Consider the following 22,432-nt stretch of genomic DNA (forward strand, 5'->3'; position numbering starts at 1 on the left):
CTCGATTTTAATAATAACAGCGAAAAGAAAACCATCCGCCGGAGGCCGGAGGGCAGATTCTCCACCACCGCCTCCACCCCGCCCTCACGACGCGAATCTGCGGCGAATCCCCCTCTCGGATTCCTCCTCGGCTCCCCGCCCCGCCCCGCCCCGATCGCGCCGTCCAGAGGCCGCCAGGCTCCGGCGCCCCCGCCCGCCCGGGCTCGCCGGGGGTCGGGATGCCCTGCTGCCCGCCGTCGCTGCTCGGAGTCGGGCCGCGGCTGCGCTCCTTCCTCCGCGACTACGACGCGCTCCAGTCCCTCGCCCTCGCGCTCATCTACCTCCAGGTGCGCATTCCCCTGCCCTGCCGCCTCCGACGGCCGGATCGGCCTGGCCCCACTCGGCGGCGGCTTGCCGGCCCCCGCGAGATCGGCTTACTTCAGCTCTTTGTTGCTCCTGCTGTTAGGTAGTGCCTGGTGACGGTATCGGGTTTGAGCGTGCTCTAGTGTTTCGTACCATAGTGGGCGTCATTTTGGCTGCCCAATTTTGTCTGTAATTCTAGTTGTTGAATGAACGTGATGGGGAATTGTAGTTTGGTTCAATGCAATTCAGATAGGGTTCCACTTTTCTCTCTCTTTTATTTAGGCGTGAGATCCCTTGATGCTTGGGTTTTGACCTAGTAGGTTTCTGGACGAAGCTTCAAGGTTCAGTTACGTTTAGAGATAACTGCGCCTTGCAGCTTAATATTGCGGTTTTTGTTCTCTGGATTTGGTCAGTTTCTGTTGTCTTTGTTTGCTTGAGCTTATCTGCTGAATCCAAAAGCCATTCAGCAGTGTTTTTATCTCTCAACAAATCAGCGATAGAAAGAATCGTACAAGTCAGCTTTTGCTAGATGCAACTAAGTGAATCCCTTAGACATGATTATGTTGGTGAAATAGTGAAGGGAAACTGGTCGGTATACAATATGATGATACTTGGCTATGGTTAGCGTTTTACATTCTTAGCTCTGAAGGTACTTGGAGTACTTGCTTTTTGTTTGGTTGTCTTGATCATTATGTGACTTGAATTCTGATAATGTTGAAATGGGCCCTCATTCAGCAGAAATTGAATTTAATGAAGTTGTGGTATTCATGCTCATAATTACTTCATCAATTCTTGTTTTAGATTGTTTGTGCACTGATCGGATCACTTGGGGCATTGTTCAATGGGGTTCTTGTGATCAACCTGGTGATTGGTCTATTTGCTGTTGTTGCAATTGAGAGCAGTAGCCAGAGACTTGGCCGGACATATGCTGTCCTTCTCTTCTTTGCTGTCGTCATTGACGTTGCTTGGTTTATACTCTTCTCACATGCTATCTGGTATGTCTTTGGCAGCCACCATCTTTCAATTTAGTTACCCCAATTTTTTCATTTGGTACAATGTGAATCTGGCACCTACAAAGGAATGTGATATCCTCTTATCCTCTATAATCGTATGTTTAATTGACTGATTTTTTTTTGAGTGGATTTCTTTATTCATCTTTCACCATGGCATAACTAATTGTTTTCAACACTGTATAATAATTGATTTGGCAATGACTTGTCATGCAATGACTACATATATGGGTTTGAACTTCTTCCATTATCTCACTAGAGTCTTTACTATGATTATTGAAGCTTATAACTTTGGAGCACAAGTTCTTTGGTAGTCCATCAAGTGAAGTTTTAGTATGTGTGTAATCATATATTCTAAACCATTGCTTTCATATATTTAGGAACATTTAAATTTTACTTGCAAAATGATATGTATAGATTTGTCTCGAAGTTTATTTTCGTAACATTCTGATTGTATAAAGTTATTACAGTAGAGGTTCATGGCGGTATGAGTTTGACAACATGTATCAATATCAAAAGCATTACTTGTGACCGATTGACTGGGAAGTGCATGTGTTCTATTGGACGAGTGTAGAGAAATCTGTTTGTGTAATTCTTTTTAGGCACGACAACATTCTTCTAGTGTCATAATATGTTTCCTAACTTTGTCTTCTAATCATACAGGACGATTACTCCTGATGAGAAGTATGGTCGACTTTTTGTTTTCTCACTCAGACTAGCATTGTGGATGCAAATCATTGGGTTTTCAGTAAGGTTTTTGTCTTCATTCTTATGGATTCAGATGTATAGATTAGGGGCTTCTTCCAGCACGCCAACATATTTTGAAACCAACCATGAAGCAAGAAATAGTTTCTTAAGCCCTAGATCTGATTCTGTTAGACGGAGTTCCATGGCAGATGATATATTGGGAGGTTCAATCTATGATCCTTCTTACTACTCGTCACTGTTCGAGGATGTTCGAAACAATTCATGCAATCATCAGGTATTACCTTCTAGTTTCTGCACACTGTTCTTTTTCATTCAATGCTTAACTTATTAGGGGAAACAGAATAGGATGACCAAATTAACAAATTCCTCTGTCAAATTTGTGCATCTTTCTATCTCAACAAATTTGTCTTCTCTAGACCACCTACTTTAATATCCGTGACAAATAAATTAAGAATCTGAATGTGCTATGGGCTCATTAGAAAAGTGTCACTGTATTACATAGCAAAATCTTTGGTGTACATCTTTTGTTGTGTTTGTTTGTCTGAAGAAGTACCAACGAGATAGTTTCAAAGTATAAAGTATCTATTCGATTCTTCTGGTAATACTGACCTACTTAATTGCACTATTTTTATATAAGTAGCTCTTTTTTCCGTGAAGACGCTTGCACAAAAGTAAGATTAGATAAATACATGTTTGAACTATACTTTTGGACTGCTTCTAAAATGTGGACCATTTCAGCCATCATATGGAATTTGAAGTTTATGTAATACTCAGGTTTGCAAGAATCAACTGTGTATGGATCACTGATTTTGTAAGTACAGTTGATATGTGGTAACATGGAAAACTTTATTAGCTACTCCACCCAAATTGTTTCCCCTTGGGATAGAGGTGGCTTCCATATGGATATGTCCACTGAAAAACTGGTCAGAATTTTTTCCCTGGTACAGAAACAAGAAAAAATGCAAGCTATCTTAGTTGCTTTCTCTGACTGTAAATATGAGTCCGTATAGAATTCTCCTAAGTCAAACTTTTCTTTAACTGTGATGGTCAATATGTAAATTTTTGTATAGACTAACAATGCAAGATTGAAATTAATAGATTCATTATGAAAAATACTTTTATATATCTTTCCATTTAAGATAATGTATTTTACAGTTGTTGCTTGTTAAAGTGTCATATTGGAGACCGTCTTAATGTCTTAATGGTCTTATATTTGTGATTGGAGGAAGTATGTAATGGCTAGATTTCTCATTTATATGTGATATAATTATGGTGTGTACTAAACTGTAAACCTTGACTGGATCTAACTTAAGAATATCACAAATTTTCATGCAATAAACTGCAGTCTCTTTGATTATATTAAGTCATTTGTAATTCTCTGTTCTCATTTCCATCAAGATTTTGGTTGTGTTCTAATATAGCATAGTACAAGCACAATGTCGATTTTGAGTGTTTTTCTGTAATGCATTTGCCCAGGTTGAAGATGTTAGTTTCTGACTCCTTCAATTGTAAATATACTGTATGCACTTTTCATGAGGATATTTTTGTAACCCTCTGGTACAAATTGGGCAAATGGCTTGTCTAGGATGCAACACTCTTAGTCATTTATTTATCAATGCTGCAACTCTTGTCAAAGTTGCAACATGTACAAGGCTGTAGTATGTTAATTTACAAAAAGAATCCTCTGTTTGCAGGGTGATAAACAAAGTGGTAGTAATGACAGTGGTTCTACATCTGCAGGCCAGTCTCCACGACTTAAATCTTTTGCTTGTAGATCTCTTCTGGCTAATGATGTAAGTGATAACTGATGATTGGAATTGCAAAACAATCAGTTCATTCTTAGAGGATTTCTGTATATTGGAATCCTGGCCTTCTACGGCCCCCAGCAAATTGTTAAGACCTCTATGTCAATTTTTAAGCTAGATTGAGTGTATGAATGTGCATGCAGGTTAACACAATTAATCTTGTATTCTCAATAAATCAGTATGGTAGGATGAAAACTTAGTAGCAACCTATGATGCTAATATGCTATAGTTCCGTGATGCTCTCTTGAACTGGTTTCATTAGTTTGTGGATGTCCAGTACTAAATGTCACGTACTGCTTAATAATCAGATGGAGAAACTAAATTCTGACTTGATATATTACAAGTGTGGATATAGGTGTCTTATTAGTTTTTGCTTACTCAATTTTGACAATGCCTGTTTCTGCCATCTTAGCATTCATAAGTCTACTTGGAAAAAAAAAACAGTAACACTCTACAGTCAGCCACTGTTCCCTAATACAATGTGAATCATGTGCTCTCCAAGTTTCAAGCCATCTTTTTGCTACCTGTTCATTGGCTGAGGGTTCTGATGAGAATGCCCCTATTCTGTGTTGCCCATTATGACAAAGAGAAAAACATAGTATTTTACCACTAAGGGTGAACCAGTTGTCCGCTGTGCTCCTGAAATTTTGCTCCTTTTGTTTTGCCATGTTTTGTTTATTTGCTTTGTCTGACTTCAGCACTTCTTCGCTCCTTTAGGCTTAGATCCATCAGTTAGGTAGCATAAGAGGATCAATTGTGAACATCGATGATCAATACTTTGGGTGGTTCTTTTGTCACTTGTGGAGATACCGTGGTTCTAAGATCAAAATTTTGTATGCTTTCCTTCTAGTAAACATGGTCAAACTGAAAGTCATAGTAAAACAAATTAGTGCATACTGGAAGATTGATGATGTGTTGTCCCAGGTGGTTACCTAGCCCTGCCTAGTGATTGGCCTGTCTTCTGACTAAGGGGAACTCACAGGCTTATTGGTGAAAAGGAAACAACTGAAATTTCAATGCCATAAATAATGGCATGATGAAGAATTGGGCCAGCTTGGCAAAAGCAAATCTATTTTTGTTAACACTAAGCACATTAGGCATTTTTGGCTGACTGCCCAATACACCATACTGATGTAGTTACTGGTTAATGTTCATGTTAAATAAGGAGTTGGAGCTGCACATATTAGAGCGAACATTGCTTACATTTTTTAATTGTTATATGCAATCATTTCTGTGAGGCAATAGTTGCGAGTTTACATTTGAAAAATTTCAGGGTGCTATTGATACAGCACTCCATAGATTACCTTCACCAATGTTTCCAGAATTTCCGTCTGAACTTAGTGCCATAATTTTTCATTTGAATTTATTGCCTGAAGTCCCAAACCAATGGCATTGGCACATTGCACAAATACATGGTAAAACTACATCACACCAGAATACCAGATGCATTGTATTTGTGTAGGTATGCAGTTTCGTTGACTTGGACATGTGTTTCGGGACATGGTTCTGACATTTTCTTTAACAGGTGGAAAGTGGACTAAGAAGACCATTGAACTCCTAGGATAAAACAGCGGGTTCATGTTGAAGGTGGACCATATTTTGAGAACCTATACCTGTAGCCATTGTTCATCGTTCTCTTTGAAACATAGAGGTTTGCACACCGCAGCAGTTCATTTCTCAGACCAGTGGAAGGGCGTTGTCCAACAAAAGGAGCTTGGCAAATACTGTAACGGTGACTGCCTGTGTTACCGAGGATCCACAGCATGACAGCAGTCTTGCTGCCATTTTGGACCACCTTTCGTACTCAGCGAGCTTGAGCCGGATGGTTCTGCACAGAGCTGTTCAGTTTATGTCATGCGATATGTTTACTGCCCATCACGGTCCATTTTTCAGACCTGCCTTCCTGTTTCTTTTAGCTACCAAGGAAAAAGAAGCAGGTAGTTCGTTAGTTCTTTAGTCACTTGGTTATTTTCTAGCGTAGGCTGGCAGTTGCTTCTCTCCGAGCATTTTGGTCATTGTTCATAGTCTTATCTTGACAAGGAGCACATCTCTGGATCAGTAAAGGAAAGAAATGTAAATTTCATTCGGTTCTAGAAAGAGTTCAAATTCCTGTTTTAAGTATGAGTTTTGTTAGAAACGTTGCAGGGTTTTCACATGAATCTGTTCTGTCCCCATAGGAATATAGAAAAAAAAATCCACATTTTGCAAGTTATACAAGTCAATTCCGTCTGTATTACGCTAAGTTCTGTGTAGGCCATGTGGACATGGCTTGTCAACCGCTAACGGTGGTGAAGAGATCAGCTTCATTTCATTTTTCAGAACATATTCTATTTTATATTTATTTAATATTAAAAGTGGTGAATTTCTTTCCTTCGTTTCTAGTTCTCTTTCTCATGCATCTGTTCCTCAGTATTGTTTCTCACTTTCTCTCTGGTTTATTTGTTTCTTGGCCTGTCGTCTCTTTTTATACATAACATTAAATGTGGTGTTTTTTTTTTGTCTCTCATTCTCTTTTTCTTCCATCTGTTCCTCACTCGTGACTCACTTCCTCATGTGTCCGTTGTGCTCTCACTCTCCCTCGTGTGTCCGTTATCTCACTTTCTCTCTAGTGTGTCCGTTCCTATGCCCATTGTCCCTTTCTCCACCTAATATTAAAAGCAATAAATTTCTTTCTTTCATCTCTTATTCTCTCCTTCGTTCGTCTGTTCCTCACTCCGGTTTCTCACTTTCGCCATGTGAAACTACAAAACCACTTATGCCATAGACTAGTTGTCCGAGCCTATTAGTGCTGCGGGCGTGTGGCTTGTCTTTCACATTTCTTAAATTCATAACATAAGGCCAGTCTCAATGCATGTTTTATGAGAATGTCATGCATACCACATAAGCAAATTGCTGACTTGGCAGGGTCATTAAATGAAGGAGTTTCATCAGATGAGAGAGGAGTTTCATCCCGCTCGGTTACCTAGTCTTAGTAACTCTATCATGAAACTATGCATTGAGACTGGCCTAACAAGTACATCCAATAGCTACTTAATTAAGTTGAATTGACTTTTTGTCAATTTCTTACACAAGAATGACAAGATTAATCTTTTATTACACTAGTATTTATTTTGACCCTTAGAGTTTATTTGATTTAGGGTGTGGCTAAGCTAAGCCCAATTAAATCTGGCAAAAAATAACTAGTTCATTATTATTGGCACAAATACTGCACAACAAAATAATATATCATTGTAATCAATGTTATCCTAAACGCTAAACGGTAAACAGTCGGTAACCCTTCGTTTAGCGTTTAAACTGTTTAGACGGTGTTTAAACGGATTAAAACGGTCTAAACGGTTTTACACAATATTACAAAAATGTGCATATTTTTTAATGTAAAATCAATCATTCTATCATTTATACATATTTATGCAACTAAAAACCATTTATTTTATTATGTATATATGTTTATGCATGTTAGAAGAATTAAATATACATATTTATGCATATAACAAATCAATTTTATATATTTATAAATATAATAAATTTAAGTATACAAATTGTTAATATAAAACTCAACTAGATTCACCTGGTGTTTGCCTAAACGGCCGTTTAAACAGCCGTTTAACACCGTTTACAACCGTTCCGTGTAGGCCGTTTAGACCGTTTTCCCCGTTTTTTGACCGTTTAAACGGTCAACCGTTTAATTTCCCGTTTACCCCCTAAACAAAACAGTTTGCCACCATTTACCGTTTAATGACCGTTTAATCGGCCGTTTAGGCCGTTTAGGCGAACACTGATTGTAATGCGCGCGCGCACACACACACACATATATATATATATATAATATATAATGAGTTTTTGGATACTTTTCTAGAAAAATATTTCTAGTTCGATTTACCTTACTTTCAACTTAGTTCGATTTATTTCCTTTGACGTTGTGCCATATCAGAAAAACCACTATCGAAATAATCCGAGATGCAAAACCAAATGGCTTTTAAAGTTAAGGGTAGTTAGAAAAACTGATTTGTAGATTAAGGAGAGAAATAAAATAACCGCGGTGGTGGAGGCAGTAAAACTAAAGATCCGGCAGTGTGTTTGGAGAATTGCCCATAACAGTTTAGCTTTCAAGATGAATATAAAACACCGTGGGGTTGACCTTGACACAAGGTGCCCAGTATGCCTTCGCTTAGATGAGGATGGAGCTCACTGTTTCTTGAAGTGCAAGGAGGTGAGGAAGTGTTGGCGGCAGGTGGGTTTGGAGGCGATTAGGCGGCAACTGCTACAGACTCCCTCAGCCGAATCCTTTGTGGCTGAAATACAAAAGCTGAGGAAGGATACGTGCATCACTGTGTGCGTCCTACTCTGGAGATGGTGGGAAGTTCGAAACAAAGTAAACCTAGGGGAAATGATGACATCAGTACAGGCTACAACCCATTCGATCATGTGCACGGCGATGGATTTGCTGAACGGGGAGCTGGCGACCAACCCGGTAGGGGTCGCAATGACAGAGCAGCGGTGGTCGCCGCCGGCAGAAGGAACACTGAAAATAAATTGTGATGGGAGTTTCAAGGCTGAAACAAAAACAGGAGCCTGGGGCTTCATTATCCGTGATCATGAGGGGGGCACTGTGGTGGCAGGAGTAGGAAACCCAGGTCACGTCCATGGTGTGTTCTTCATCGAAGCTTTGGCGTGCAAACAAGCTCGGGAAGCAGCGATCCATTTTGGTATATCAAGGGAAGCCCTGTTATCAGGGACGCATGATTTGGCCGTCGGACGTGGCCTCGTCCGTGAGATCAAGGATCTAGCTGAGGAGAATTTGGCTAGTTTTAGCTTGGTTAAGATTCCAAGTTCTTGTAATTTGTGTGCTCATGAGCTAGCTAGTGTGGGTGTGAGTTGGGACCCGGGGCAGTACCATTTCTGGACTGACACCCTCCCGGATTTTGTAAAGCGTTTAAGTGCTCGCGATTGGGCTGAGCATCAGTCTATTAATCCAAGGCCATAGAGCCAAGAGCAGTTTCAAAAAAAAAAAAAACTAAACCTTTTCCATTCCTTAGCGCTAAAAAGAAAACAAATAATAGCCCAATATGGGCCTCCGTGTGGCGGCTCTGCCATCCGCAGTGCCAAAGGCCCAGCACCGAGCAAAAATTTCACCACCCAGCCTTCGCCTCGCCTGATCTGCTTGAGTTGAGTGCGTCGCCGTCCTCGGCTCGTCAGCACTCGCGTAGTTGCCGCATCTGCCCACACTGCCACTGCCCACACCCAAAACCCTAGCTGCGCACCCAAAATCGATCCAGGGACGGCAGCGGCACGGCGCGGCGAAATCGGTTCAGAGCCAGCGTCGCGACGATATCGGTCCACGACCGCCACGGTTGGACCAGCTGCTCCGTGCCCGTGCGGCCGTGCGGACGGCCGGCATTGGCGCGCAGCGCGCTGCTGCAGGCCGGTGGTGTGCCGGGCGGCTGGGCGACGCGAAACAGATCCCCACCGCCTTGGAGGCTTGCTGCGTGCAGCAGGACCGGGAGTCAGGGACAGCAGGTTGTTTACTTCTGAGTTCGTTCCTGCCCCATGACCCATCCTATTTCAATTGCACAGATTGTAATCTGAATGTCCTATTACGTGTTTATGCTCCACTTTTGTAGATTCGTACTAGACTAATTACCTTTGCTCCTTTTCCCAATAAGGATAGTCTGTACCATTTTCAAGATTTGAAGTCTATGTTTAAACAAGGCTGCCCCGAGTATCTCCAGCTTTAGTGCTAGTAGCATGTTGTCTCTGGATATGTGAACCGGTGTGTGGCGTTTACGCGCTTAGTTGCTGGCCCTAGTCATGCCGATTCACTGGCTCCGGCACTGGCCGGGCACCTGGGCGGTATAATTTGTCCTGCACTCCTGCTTGGCCCATTGACATAATGGTATATAAAGAATGTTGCCAAGCATCGGGACCCATAGCATGCCAAACATGGAGGCAGCACTCCAACAGTAGTCACCTAAGTTTTGGCAAATTTAATTGAATAATAACTAGCTTCTCCATCTGTTATTTCTGAGCACCATTTACCTTTGTTTATTGTATCCAAACATTCTCCAGCCTTCTTCTCCATCTATTATTTCTGAGCACCATTTACCTTTGTTTATTGTATCCAAACATTCTCCAGCCTTTCTTTTCTGTTACTACCTACCACAATTTTTTATTCTTATTCCATTGTGCTGTTAGAGAGAATGCCAAATTATTTCTGATCTGTGCTTAAACAAAATTTAGAATGTAAAGTTATATGAAGGTCCTAGCAAAAACTTGCTCTAGAATTGTAATAATAAGAAGTTATCTAAGCTTATAGAAGGTATTTTTGTTTTTAGAAATCAGGAAAGTGATATAAATTTATTTATTAATGATATGAAAGTACTTTTGGTGACATTGTACTTGTGCCAGTTTCTGTTATACAACTTAAGTACTTGCAAATACCTCAAATTACTGAGTAAACATACTTTGAAAAATGCATGTACAAAAGTATCTTCTGATTTATTATACTGGAATGAGTAATTGCTTTGTTACAAGGTACCTGCGGCAACATTTATAATCTGATCTGCCCTTGCTTCTGGAAATCCAAGTTCCATGCAACTCTTGGTTTCTTGAAACTGACTCATTTGTCAGGCATATCTCGTGACATTTGTATATCTGATTACTATAGATGCTTCTAAATCTTTCTTGTGATGCTATTTTAAGTTGGCACTTACAATTACAATTGAACTTGCTACTTTAACTTGCTTATGCTACTAGCATTGCTATCTTCTGTTCCTATTTATTAAGCTAGAAATCTGTACAACAATTGCGATAATATTTCCTAATCTGATATTTCTTCTTGGATATTAATAGAAAAAATTACCAAAAATGGTGCATTAATCAATAAGAAATCATATGTTTTGACTCCTTGTTCCATTTTTATACCACAACACTGATTGATCTCTCCTGCTCCTTTTCAGATTTCCACAAAGTATGAGCTGTGAACTAGTGTTAGAGGAAAGCACGGAGGAAATAGTGGCATAAAATTTTATTTGTCGAAAGATCAATTGGTTTCTTAAAATGGCTCAGCAAATGGCTTCAGTTCCTTTGAATGATGCAGCAGTTGTTGATGCCAAGCCCTTGCGTACATTGACTCCCATGTTCCCCGCACCATTAGGGCTTCACACATTCACTCATCAAAACTCACCTTCAGTTGTTTGTGTGACCCCATTTGGACCATATGCTGGAGGCACTGAATTGGGGAAGCCTGCTGTTCCACCAATGTTTGCAGCGCCCACACCTGCTGCAGAAGCAGAACCCAGCCAGAGACAACTGGATACAGCTAATATGAATGGAGCTGCTCATGCTAATGGTACTGCAGTCAACAGTTTGGTCACACCTTTGCAAACTCCTCCGTCAGCTGCCACACAGGAATCTGGTAAGAGGAAGAGGGGCAGGCCAAAGCGTGTGCTTGATACTACTGTTGCTTCAGTTCCTTCAGCTCCTCTGGCTACTACTATTCCTCCAGTTCCTTCCCTTCCTGTGGTTACTCCAGTTCCTTCAGCTCCTCAGGAAGGTAACACTATTGTTTCCCTGACGCCTTCTTCAGACGCCCCACAAGAATCTGGCAAGAGGAAGAGGGGACGACCCAAACGTGTACAAGATGTTCCTGTAATGGCTCCTCCAACCTCCCAAGGAGATAGCACGCCTGTTATTCAGACACTTCCAGGGCCCAGTGTTCATGAATTTGGTACGAGGAAAAGGGGACGACCCAAACGTTTGCAGGATAGTTCAGATATTGCCACTCCAATTGACTCAAAAGATTTACCTATATCCTCTCCCCAGCCACTTTCTGCTGCAGCACCTGCTGAAAGTGGTAAGAGGAAGAGGGGCCGTCCAAAGCGCGTGCTTGATGGATCAGCGACTCCATCAAGTCATTCAGGTTTTTCAATAGACGGTGATGCTGTTGACACAATGAAACGTGGACGACCTAGGAAAATTGACACCAATCTGTTACAGCTTCCATCTTTATCTTCAGATGATCCTAGGCAAACTGCAGATAATGTACTCATGATGTTTGACGCCCTGCGACGCAGACTTATGCAGATGGATGATGTGAAACAAGTTGCAAAGCAGCAGCCTAACTTGAAGGCTGGGAGCATCATGATCAATGCTGAACTTCGTGTCAATAAGAACAAGAGGATAGGAGAGGTTCCAGGTGTTGAGGTTGGTGATATGTTCTACTTCAGAATTGAGATGTGCTTAGTGGGGCTGAATAGTCAGAGCATGGCAGGGATAGATTACATGTCTGCCAAGTTTGGTAATGAGGAGGACCCTGTAGCTATTAGTGTTGTATCAGCTGGTGTATATGATAACACTGAAGATGATCCAGATATTTTAGTTTACACTGGACAGGGCATGTCTGGTAAGGATGACCAAAAACTTGAGAGGGGTAATCTTGCACTGGAGAGGAGTTTGCATAGAGGTAATCCAATCAGAGTCATTCGTAGCGTAAAAGATATGACGTGTCCAACTGGCAAGATTTACATATATGATGGCCTTTACAAGATCAAAGAAGCCTGGGTAGAGAAAGGGAAATCTGGTTTCAATGTGTTTAAACACAAGTTGCTTAGGGAACCTGGCCAACCTGATGGCATTGCAGTATGGAAGAAGACTGAAAAATGGAGGGAAAATCCATCATCTAGAGACCATGTTATATTGCTTGACATATCATATGGTGTGGAAAGTAACCCTGTCTGCCTTGTAAATGAGGTTGATGATGAGCAGGGCCCTAGCCACTTCACCTATACAACTAAATTGACATATGGGAATTCTCTGAACTCGATGAGAAAGATGCAAGGTTGCAAATGCATTAGTGTGTGCCTACCTGGTGATAACAGCTGCTCTTGTACGCATCGAAATGCTGGTGACCTTCCTTACAGTGCTTCAGGCATACTTGTTAGCCGCATGCCTGTTTTATATGAGTGTGGTGATTCCTGCACATGTTCATACAATTGCCGGAACCGAGTTGTACAGAAAGGTACACAGATCCGTTTTGAAGTTTTTAAGACAGGAGAACGTGGTTGGGGCCTCCGTAGTTGGGATCCAATTCGAGCAGGCACATTTATCTGTGAATATGCAGGTGAAATCATTGACAGAAATAGCGTGACTGGTGAAGATGACTACATATTTGAGACTTCTCCTTCAGAGCAGAATTTAAGATGGAACTATGCACCAGAATTGCTGGGTGAACCTAGTCTTTCTGACTCAAATGAGACACCTAAGCGACTGCCTATAGTCATCAGTGCAAAACGAACCGGCAACATAGCTCGCTTTATAAACCACAGTTGCTCACCTAATGTGTTTTGGCAACCAGTTTTGTATGATCATGGTGATGAGGGATATCCACATATTGCATTCTTTGCAATTAAGCATATTCCTCCAATGACAGAGCTTACCTATGATTATGGTCAGAACCATCATCCTAATATTCAAATGGGAACACATTCTAGTTTTGGGAAGTCTAAAAGTTGCTTATGTTGGTCCCCCAAGTGTAGAGGTTCCTTTGGCTAATAACCAGCCCTATAAGGAAGTTATTGGATCATAATATTCCATTTAAAAGGTTAGTGATTTCCAATTGCTTTCTTGACATTCCTTTTCCAAAAAATATTATGTCTCCTGCAACCATTGACTTAAGAGTTCCTGTGCTAGTAGAGTTCTTTGGCTAATATTCTGCTTCTGCATTGATGGTGCATGTGATGCTTATGATATAGTCACATTAAACATTCCAATCGGGAAAACTGTATTTTAGTGCCTTCGGTTAAATTGAAATCTGATACTAGATGGTTTGTTTATACTAATTTTAGGAATTCTGAACTCCCAAGATATGGTAGTTACAGCCTGTTTCTTTATATTCCCTGTGTTTTCACATTAGAAAATGTGCTTTGGCCCATCTGCGTCCATATTCTTTGACAGATAAAAGTTGCCGGTTTGGCCAAATTCTAGGAGTTGGGAAATCCAAAATATAAAGTGCAACAGTGGTGTTAGAAATTTCCATTGACCTGGATGACATGTTGATGCCAAGCAGGCTGATCAACACTAGTTAGGGAGGTTTAGACCTCGAGTGAACCACTTGGCAAATTTTGGGACTCATGTGCTTATTTGTTTCTAATCTGGGTTTAGTTTTAGTTTGTAGCATCTTTTTTTGGAGTTGCAACAGCCAAAATCCCACTAGAAGAGGCATCCTCTAACTAACCAGATTCAGCTCTGTGCAACAGCTACCACAAACAACAGACTCTAATACAACTACTAGTTCTTTTAGCCTTTATGTTTGCAGTGGTTTTGGAAAATACTTGATGAATGCGTTATTTAATTTTGTACCAATTTTCTACCATCGTTCAAACACCAGATGTGATGCAATGTTTTTTTGTCCTCATGTAAGATCTCTACAACTCTTATTAAATTTATGCCCTTTTCACAGCATTTTAATTACTTCTTATTGATCTTATGTGCTTTTATATAATTGCATTAATGATCATCACAAGAGCTGCCTCTCTTTTTCTTTCAGTTACACCTATAGATCTCTGCTGATCTACTTTTAAATTCAGCTCCCAAAATTCTGTCACAAGTTTATGAGAGTAACTGAATTGTCTTTACCAGCAGAAGCAGCTCTTCATGGTGGCTTGTATGAAGCAGCAGGGGGTCGTCTCCTAGGTGTTTCCATGCATCATCGAATAAGTCCACCTCTCTTCATGTTAGAATGTGAAATGGGATGTGTTTTGCACAAATCATTTGTCATCTACTCGTCGCATTAAGTTTTCTTGAACTAGTTTTTTAGTCATCCTCAGAATGCATGTTGTCCACTTTGTAGTAATATATGCTGAGTTGTTACCCCTCCTACTGTGATGAACCATCAAAATTTCAGTGCTTGTATAGACGCCTTGTGTAGTTGCACTGCATGCAAATGTTAGTACACTGATATTCCATAATTTTACACCCTCCACCCCAAGTCAAACTGTTTTAAGATTGACCAAATTTATACCCCTCTTTGACGTTGTAGATGTTAGCACTGTTCTCTACATACAAACTTCACTGTTCTCTACATACAAACTTTGATAAAATTTAGTACGGTTTTGACTTCAGGGTAGTCGAACCAAACAATCAAAAACATCTAGACGATAGCATCCCAGCCTATTGAGTCCGTATAAGCTAAATGCAGACAACATTGGGCAAACAATAGCATTCATATTTCATTTCAGGCTGCATAAATTATATGCTCATTTTTTCTTCTCTTGTCTAGTTATTTGTTGATAGATTTTATAGTCAAATCTGTCAGATTTTTGATAAATGCGATCTAGTAGACAGTTGTAGCACAAATCTTAAAACACAATTAAAAATATTGAAATCTGACAGATTTGGTACCAAAAAAAAAAAAACTGTCAACAGATAAATAGCAAAAGTCAATAAATTTATGAACTCTAGACGACGTCATCCCAGTCTTCTTTCTATGCCAGAAATTTCCAGGAAGCTTCGAAACATCTTTACAGTTCATATCAGTCGACCCTTACAAAGATATCCATCCTGAATTTCTCCGAACGATGGTGGCATCTTCACACGATCCTCTTTTATTTCAGCATGTTCGTCTTATGTGGTCGACCAGCTGCTATAAATGGTTGAGATCGCAGACGCCAGGAAACGTTCTTATGAACCGCTCCACACTCTCTTCAAGTGTTCCGGGCATCATTTCTTATGCACATTTGCAAATTATTTAGGCACCATTTCGAAACGAAGAAATCTCGTATAATCATATATAGTTTAGCACTGTTGTAGTGTAGGATTTCTAGCGAAATTCCAACTTGGTGACATGTTGGCAAAGATGGTCCTTATAACATGTTGGCAAAGATGGTGAACCGTGACTTCCTCCTCTCGCTAGCGTCGTCTCTGCCGACGCTCGTCCTGCGCCCGCTGATCGCCGACAGCGTCTCGGTTGCCGGCAAGATCGTCGCGTCCGCTAGGGCGGCGCTAGAGTTCCTGGCGCGTGACGACACCGTCGTCAGCTGCTCCGTCCTCGACGACGACGATCCTGCTCCGGGTTTGCAGCGTTCACCACACAGTGAAGAACCACCGGTGGTGCTGACCTGTGGCGACGCCGAGACCGTCACGTCGCGGCTGGGCCTACCCAGGTGGACGTGCAGCGGCGGCGGTGGCTCGTCGTCGGAGTGCCGAGCATGCGGCGCCGCGGAGGTCGTCGCCGAGGTGATGGCAGCGGGGGTGGTTGGCGGCGGGAGCGAGCGGGAGCTGGAGGAGGCGTTCCACGTGTTCGACCGCGGCGAGGACGGGTTCATCTGCGCGGCGGAGCTGTGGGCCGTCATGCGGAGGCTCGGGTTCCCAGAGGGCGCACGCTACGAGGACTGCCGGAGGATGATCCGTGCCTTTGATGATGACGGCGATGGCAGGATCAGCTTGCCGGAGTTTAGGAGGATGATGGAGAATGCTGCCTGCTAGGTTCGCCGATGTTGAGGATGGTGGTGAGGTTTGGACAGGATGGATTTGGCCGCTGGGCTGGGACAATGCAAAATCTGAATAGTACAAATTAATTGAAAAGAGCCAACAATAGCTTTAAGTACTGTAATACTAACAGCATCTTATTTCAGAGATGTAGCAACGTAGGGTACTCCAGGAAAGTGTCACCAAGTTGAAGAGACGCTAAAGATTCATATAAGTAAGGCCTTGGCCTTGTTTAATTCCATTTTTTTTGCAAAATGGACATTGTAGTACTTTCGTTTGTATTTTATAAATATTGTCCAATCATAGACTAACTAGGGCTTAAAAAAATCATTTCGCAAATTACAGACAAATTGTGCAATTAGTTATTATTTTTATCTATATTTAATGTTCCATGCATGTGCCAAAAGATTCGTGTAATAGAGAATCTGAATTTTTTTGCAAATTTTTTTGAGAATATCCCTTGAGAAAACTTTTTGAGCTACTGTAGCATTTTTGTTTGTACGTGGAAATTATTGTCTAATTATAGATTAACTGAACTCAAAAGATTTGTCTCACAAATTATAGGCGAACTATGTAATTAATTATTTTTTATTTATATTTAATGCTCTATGCATGTATCGAAGATTCGATTTAAAAAGTTTTTGACTTCTAAGAGGAACTAAACACGGTTCGTCTAAACGGTCATGTAGCCCATTTATACAGTTTAATAAATAGATATGCCTTTTCTGTATAGTTGGCGGTTTTATCTCATTTAAACTTTCGTTTTCTAAGGCCTTGTTTAGTTCTATTTTTTTTTTGCAAAATGTACACTGTAACATTTTTGTTTATATTTAATAAATATTTTCTAATTATGAATTAACTAGGCTTAAAAGATTCACCTCATAAATTACAGATGAACTGCGTAATTAGTTTTTATTTTTATCTAGCTTTAATGCTCTATGTATGCGTCTAAAGATTTGTTGTGACGGAAAATCTGAAAACTTTTGCAAACTTTTTTGAAACTAAACAAAGCCTAAGTTCAAGTGTGGCCATGTAGCATCGATAATAGTTACTCCATCCGTCCTCAAATACAATGCATTATAGCTATTTTGAGACAAAATAAGAGAGAGAGCGAAAGATATATGTACCCCTCACTTAACTTTCTAATTTATTGAAATCTAATCCTATTTCACATGATTAAAAGATGTAATTTAGGTTTACTTATATAAAATATAGTAAACACTAACTACTTTCATCTGCTGTATTTTTATTTAATTTTTTTTTGCGAACGGGTATTTTTATTTAATTTAAGTACGGAACTCCTCTCAAATGTCAGGCAGTACTTCGTAAATAACAACTGACCGACTGGTTCGTGAAGCTTGCTCACAGGAATGACGTGCCGACTATCCTGATAAACAAGAAGGCCTGGACGATACAAATTGACTTTTTTGGTATGAACGATATTAACATGACCTGCATGTAATAAAAATAAAAAGGAACAAAAAGAAGAAGGAAAAAACAGCACGACATCATTTTTAGTCCTGCACGTGCACCGCTGCGCCTTGTATCGTGTGCATGCTAACCCACATCCGGCGCACGGGGCGCTCGCTGCCAAATGAGGTGGCTGGAATATACTACGATTAGATGGTTAATTGTTATTATTCATATATATGGTTAGAAAATATTACAGCGTTTATAGAAAAAAAGAAATATCTCTAGAGGCTGTTTGGATCCTTCATTTTGAAGAAATTTTGGAATCTACTTAGGAGTTAGGACATGTTAGATTGCTAGGGATTAATTGACCCCCTGAATAGATTACCGGTCGGATTGCTTTGTTAATTTGAATAACCTAATCTTTAGATGCATACATAGAGCATTAAAGGTCGGGACTCCTAGGCTCGCGTTCCAGAACAACCGGACTCCTTAGTGGATTAGGTTATTTGGTTTGGAATCTAATATTCTATAACTTTTTCAAGCTCACATATACATAAGCTATCTCAAATTCATAGGGTAGAAGATGAAAATGGATTCTATATGTATATTTCTAATCTCCAATTTATAGCACACTCTTCAACTCACTTTCCTACAATAGAAATATAACATATAAGTATGTCCTTTGTATGACTTACAATAATATATAAATATATTCCATATACAATCATATTAGTTTAATTAATCTATGTCTAGAATGAATTCAATTCCAAAGATCTGGGTTCTAAAAGTTAATTTTATAGTAGGAACTGTTTGGTGGTCATAGTGGGCTCTCTAATACACCAGGTCTGCATGGGCTGCAATCACATCGAATTTGGGACGAAGAGGACTGGAGGGGCAGGGCGACGCAGCTGAGTTTTAGTCTAGAATGAATTCAATTCCAAAGATCTAGGTTCTAAAAGTTAATTTTATAGTAGGAACTGTTTGGTGGTCATAGTGGGTTCTCTAATACACTAGGTCTGCATGGGCTGCAATCACATTGAATTTGGGACAGAGAGGAGCCGAGTTTTAGATCAAGATGGCAACGGGGTCCCGATCCTCGATGGTGATTTCATCCATTAGGGGATGAAGATGGGGCGATTTTTATCCCCACGAGGGGCTTAACGGCTGAATTGCATCCCCGTCGGGTGAAGCGGATGATAGAACGTTCTCTGTGTCCCGGTCCTCATCACCCGTCCGGGACCCCATAGTGCAAAGAGCCATCCCTAAATAGGCCTAAAAGCCCAGTGGAAATGAATTGGTCCAGCCCAAAAGCAATCATACAAAAGGATTTCTAACCCTAACTCGCATCCTCAACTCGAACTACAGGCGCTGCTCTAGTATCGAACATCTCGATCCCATTGCCTTTCCCTTCCGCCTATCCCGAGGTTTCATCCCTTTGGCATCCCCCATGGATTTCCCTCCTCCCAATTCGCAGCCCCTCCCATCCAAGTAGACCAAGCTAACGCCTCCCAATCTCGTCGTCCCGTCCGCGGCCCTCAAGGGCCGCTGCTGCTTGTGTTCGGACGACGTTGGTCCCTCCCCGTCCAAGCTGCAGCGCATCCCTTCTCCCAATCCTGTCGTCCCAGATACCGCCAGTTCAAACTTCAATCGAGCCCAACAAAGTTGTTGCGGATCCATGGAGGCAGATGCTGCACCTTGATGTCAGTAGGCCTTGACGTGAGGAGAACTGGTTGCTCTATCTCATTATGAGAAATGAGAAATCTTTGTATAGTTAATATTGTTGCCATTGATTCCTGTCAATTTTTGTATCTTAAATGTGAAATTCATACTCTATTCTTTTTTCCTTATGCTATATGATTTTTCCCTCATATTGTTTGATGTTCTGTGTTTCGGGGATGAGGACCCTGTCGGGGCTGGATTCCCCGTGCGGGGATGGGGACGGGGATGAATCTATACCCGATAGCGGGGACGGGAGCGGGGGATTTTTAGAGAAGCGGGGAGCAAAACATTTTGCATATCCCCGACGAGGATGACCCTGTTGCCATCTTAAGTTTTAGACGAGAGACTTTTGGGCTGGTGATACTTGTCCTGAGAGTGCAATAAAAAGAGGTCGCACAAGGGTCGTCATCCTTTAGTTTGCGCCATGCTCTTGTGATACTTCTCCTGAGAGTCGAGACAAGTACGGTGACAGGAACAGGGGAAGAAACGAGCGATGCAGCTAGCTAGGTAGGTCAGTAGCTAGTCAATTCAGGTATTCAATGCTTAACTGATAGCACAAGCTTGAGCGGTACTTGACACGAACTGGTTTTGAGCCATGCTCTTTAATTTGTTCCTACAAAATGGTCATGAGCTCATTGTTGGCCCTTTACTCACTGTACATATATGTATTTACATTTCTGCATAAATGTCATGCTCTTTGTGTTTCACCTCGAGAGCAGAAGACCATCATACGTTACACTTAGGATTGTTGTTGTAGGTTGTTAACCTTTTTGGGTTGGATAAATAGAGAGCACTGCATAAACTTTGTTGTGCACTTCTCAGTTGTTATTCATTTAATTTGACCGCTAGAAATAGAAAAAATTGTAGTGATATAATTCAATCACTCTTTTTCTAGACCACATCCACACCTGGAATTCCCTTGAGCATCTCCAGTTCTCCACCACACCGCATAGCCATACACTTTTTTTTTTGAGAAATCAGAAGAGGCAAGGATCCCCTACTAGTTATAGATATAAGTATATATCTAAATTAAAAGTATACAAAAGGGATGAGCAGGAAGATCAAGAAACAAAGAAAGAGACACGGATGGCGTTGCATTGGGGACCCCAAGCTTGACAGCATGCATGGATGTCCTATGCTAGGGAACATGGATGATGGATGGCGTTGGGGACCCCAAAAGCTTGATAGCACACTGCACAACTGCACATCCATGGATTATTTGGTAGCTGAAGGTGTGATGACCAAAGCTTAATTTACCTCGGCTTGTAATAAGAGCACATTGTCATACTGGTCGTCGGCGCTACTGGTCATCGGCGTATTCGGTAGCTGAAGGATACCATGGTTTAATTCATCCAACCCAAATTGAAGCAGTGAACGTCCAAAAATTACCCTAAGGAATTCATACCTGATATTCCAGCTTGATCTAATTAAGAGAACACAAACTAATATAAGATTATCATTGTGCACATACCTAGATCAAGAAACTTCGATGTCTGCTTGATGTATTAAAGTCTAACACACTTTAATGTACCAACAAAGAGCATTGTAATAGGGTCCACAAAAAATTGTTGTAGCTGGGATCCGAACACTTGGTCTTAATAGGTAGTGCACAGATATGTTTGCTCATTTCTTTAAAAAATCTGATGGAAAGAGTTATATATGTGTATACATTATCTTCTTAGACCATGAACCAGAGCAGGCAAAGAATCTGAAACTTTTGCTATGTGCTTTCGAGCAATTATCTGGGCTTAAGATCAACTTCCACAAGAGCGAGATTTTCTGCTATGGAGCAGCTAGAGAGATGGAGCCTTATTATACTAGTCTTTTTGGGTGTAATGCAGGGAAATACCCCTTCACATACCTGGGAATCCCAATGCACCATAGACAGCTCCTGAATTCTGATTGGAGAAGAATAGAAGAACGATTCCAAAAAAGACTCTCCTGCTGGAAGGCAAAATACTTGTCGTATGGAGGAAGGCTGGTCTTGCTAAACTCCGTCTTAAGCAGTCTGCCTATGTTTATGATGTCCTTCTTTGAGATTCCTAAAGGAGTACTCAAGAATCTTGACTTTTTTAGATCAAGGTTCTTCTGGCAAGGATCCTCAGACAAGCATAGTTATAGACTTGCCAGATGGGACATTTTGTGTCGTCCTAAGAACCAAGGGGGTCTAGGTATCCTAGACTTGCAATTGCAGAATAAATGCTTATTGTCCAAGTGGTTGGTGAATTTACTCAACACAGAGGGCTTATGGCAGACCCTACTGATAAATAAATATCTACGATCGAAAACACTTACCCAAGTCAAAGCCAAACCAAATGATTCACATTTCTGGAGAGGCCTCATGCATATTAAAGATGAGGTATTGGCTAAAGGTTCCTTTGATGTTAAAGATGGAACCAAAACGAGGTTCTGGAAAGACACATGGGTGGGAGATAAGCCGCTAAAAGTAAAATACTCCTCCCTTTTTAATATTGTACGTGATCGCCACGCAACTGTGGCCAAAGTGCTGTCCACTAGTCCCCTGAACATCTCCTTTCGTAGGGCACTGGTGGGAAATAAACTTGTACAATGGCTCAATTTAGTAGCAAAGATTTATAGTGTTCGATTGGTGGCGGGTTCGGACTATTTTAGATGGAACTTAACCAAATCCGGGTTATTTTCTGTTCGTTCACTGTATCTACATCTCATGATACAAAACCACCTTTTGCCCACAGGAAACTCTGGAAAATAAAAATTCCTCTAAAGATCAAAATTTTTCTTTGGTTCCTACAAAGGGGTGTTGTTCTAACCAAAGACAACCTCACTAGGAGGAATTGGAAAGGGAGCCAGAAATGTGTCTGGTGTAATAAGAATGAGACTATCCAACACTTATTCATTGATTGCCCTTTCACCAAGATGATCTGGAGGATTATTTTCTTTGCTACTAGTTTAACTCCACCTAGATCAATTAAC

At 41.0% G+C, this 22,432-nt stretch overlaps 3 protein-coding genes across 5 annotated transcripts; all 3 read left to right on the plus strand.

The window, feature by feature from the left end:
* Positions 1-6,094, plus strand: LOC8078442. The gene is made up of 5 exons (XM_002459513.2): positions 1-326; positions 1,144-1,337; positions 2,016-2,334; positions 3,755-3,853; positions 5,391-6,094. The coding sequence occupies exons 1-5, from the start codon at positions 219-221 to the stop codon at positions 5,424-5,426; spliced, it is 756 nt and encodes a 251-aa protein (XP_002459558.1). The 5' UTR covers positions 1-218; the 3' UTR covers positions 5,427-6,094.
* LOC8069112 (histone-lysine N-methyltransferase, H3 lysine-9 specific SUVH1) lies at positions 9,020-14,849 on the plus strand. Of its 3 annotated transcripts, none has more exons than XM_021453830.1 (3): positions 9,020-9,382; positions 10,822-13,463; positions 14,409-14,849. In XM_021453830.1, exon 2 carries the CDS (start codon positions 10,922-10,924, stop codon positions 13,412-13,414), a length of 2,493 nt encoding a protein of 830 aa, XP_021309505.1. In that variant the 5' UTR covers positions 9,020-9,382; positions 10,822-10,921; the 3' UTR covers positions 13,415-13,463; positions 14,409-14,849. The 3 variants fall into 3 exon arrangements, with proteins under 3 accessions (XP_021309505.1, XP_021309504.1, XP_002459560.1); XM_021453829.1 differs by having other exon boundaries at positions 14,501-14,775; XM_002459515.2 differs by having other exon boundaries at positions 9,021-9,382; positions 14,504-14,849.
* Positions 15,026-16,529, plus strand: LOC8069113 (probable calcium-binding protein CML36). The gene has a single exon (XM_002459516.2). It carries the CDS (start codon positions 15,731-15,733, stop codon positions 16,343-16,345), a length of 615 nt encoding a protein of 204 aa, XP_002459561.2. The 5' UTR covers positions 15,026-15,730; the 3' UTR covers positions 16,346-16,529.

The sequence above is a fragment of the Sorghum bicolor genome, chromosome 2 (assembly GCF_000003195.3).
Source record: "Sorghum bicolor cultivar BTx623 chromosome 2, Sorghum_bicolor_NCBIv3, whole genome shotgun sequence".
Taxonomy (NCBI): Eukaryota; Viridiplantae; Streptophyta; class Magnoliopsida; order Poales; family Poaceae; genus Sorghum; species Sorghum bicolor.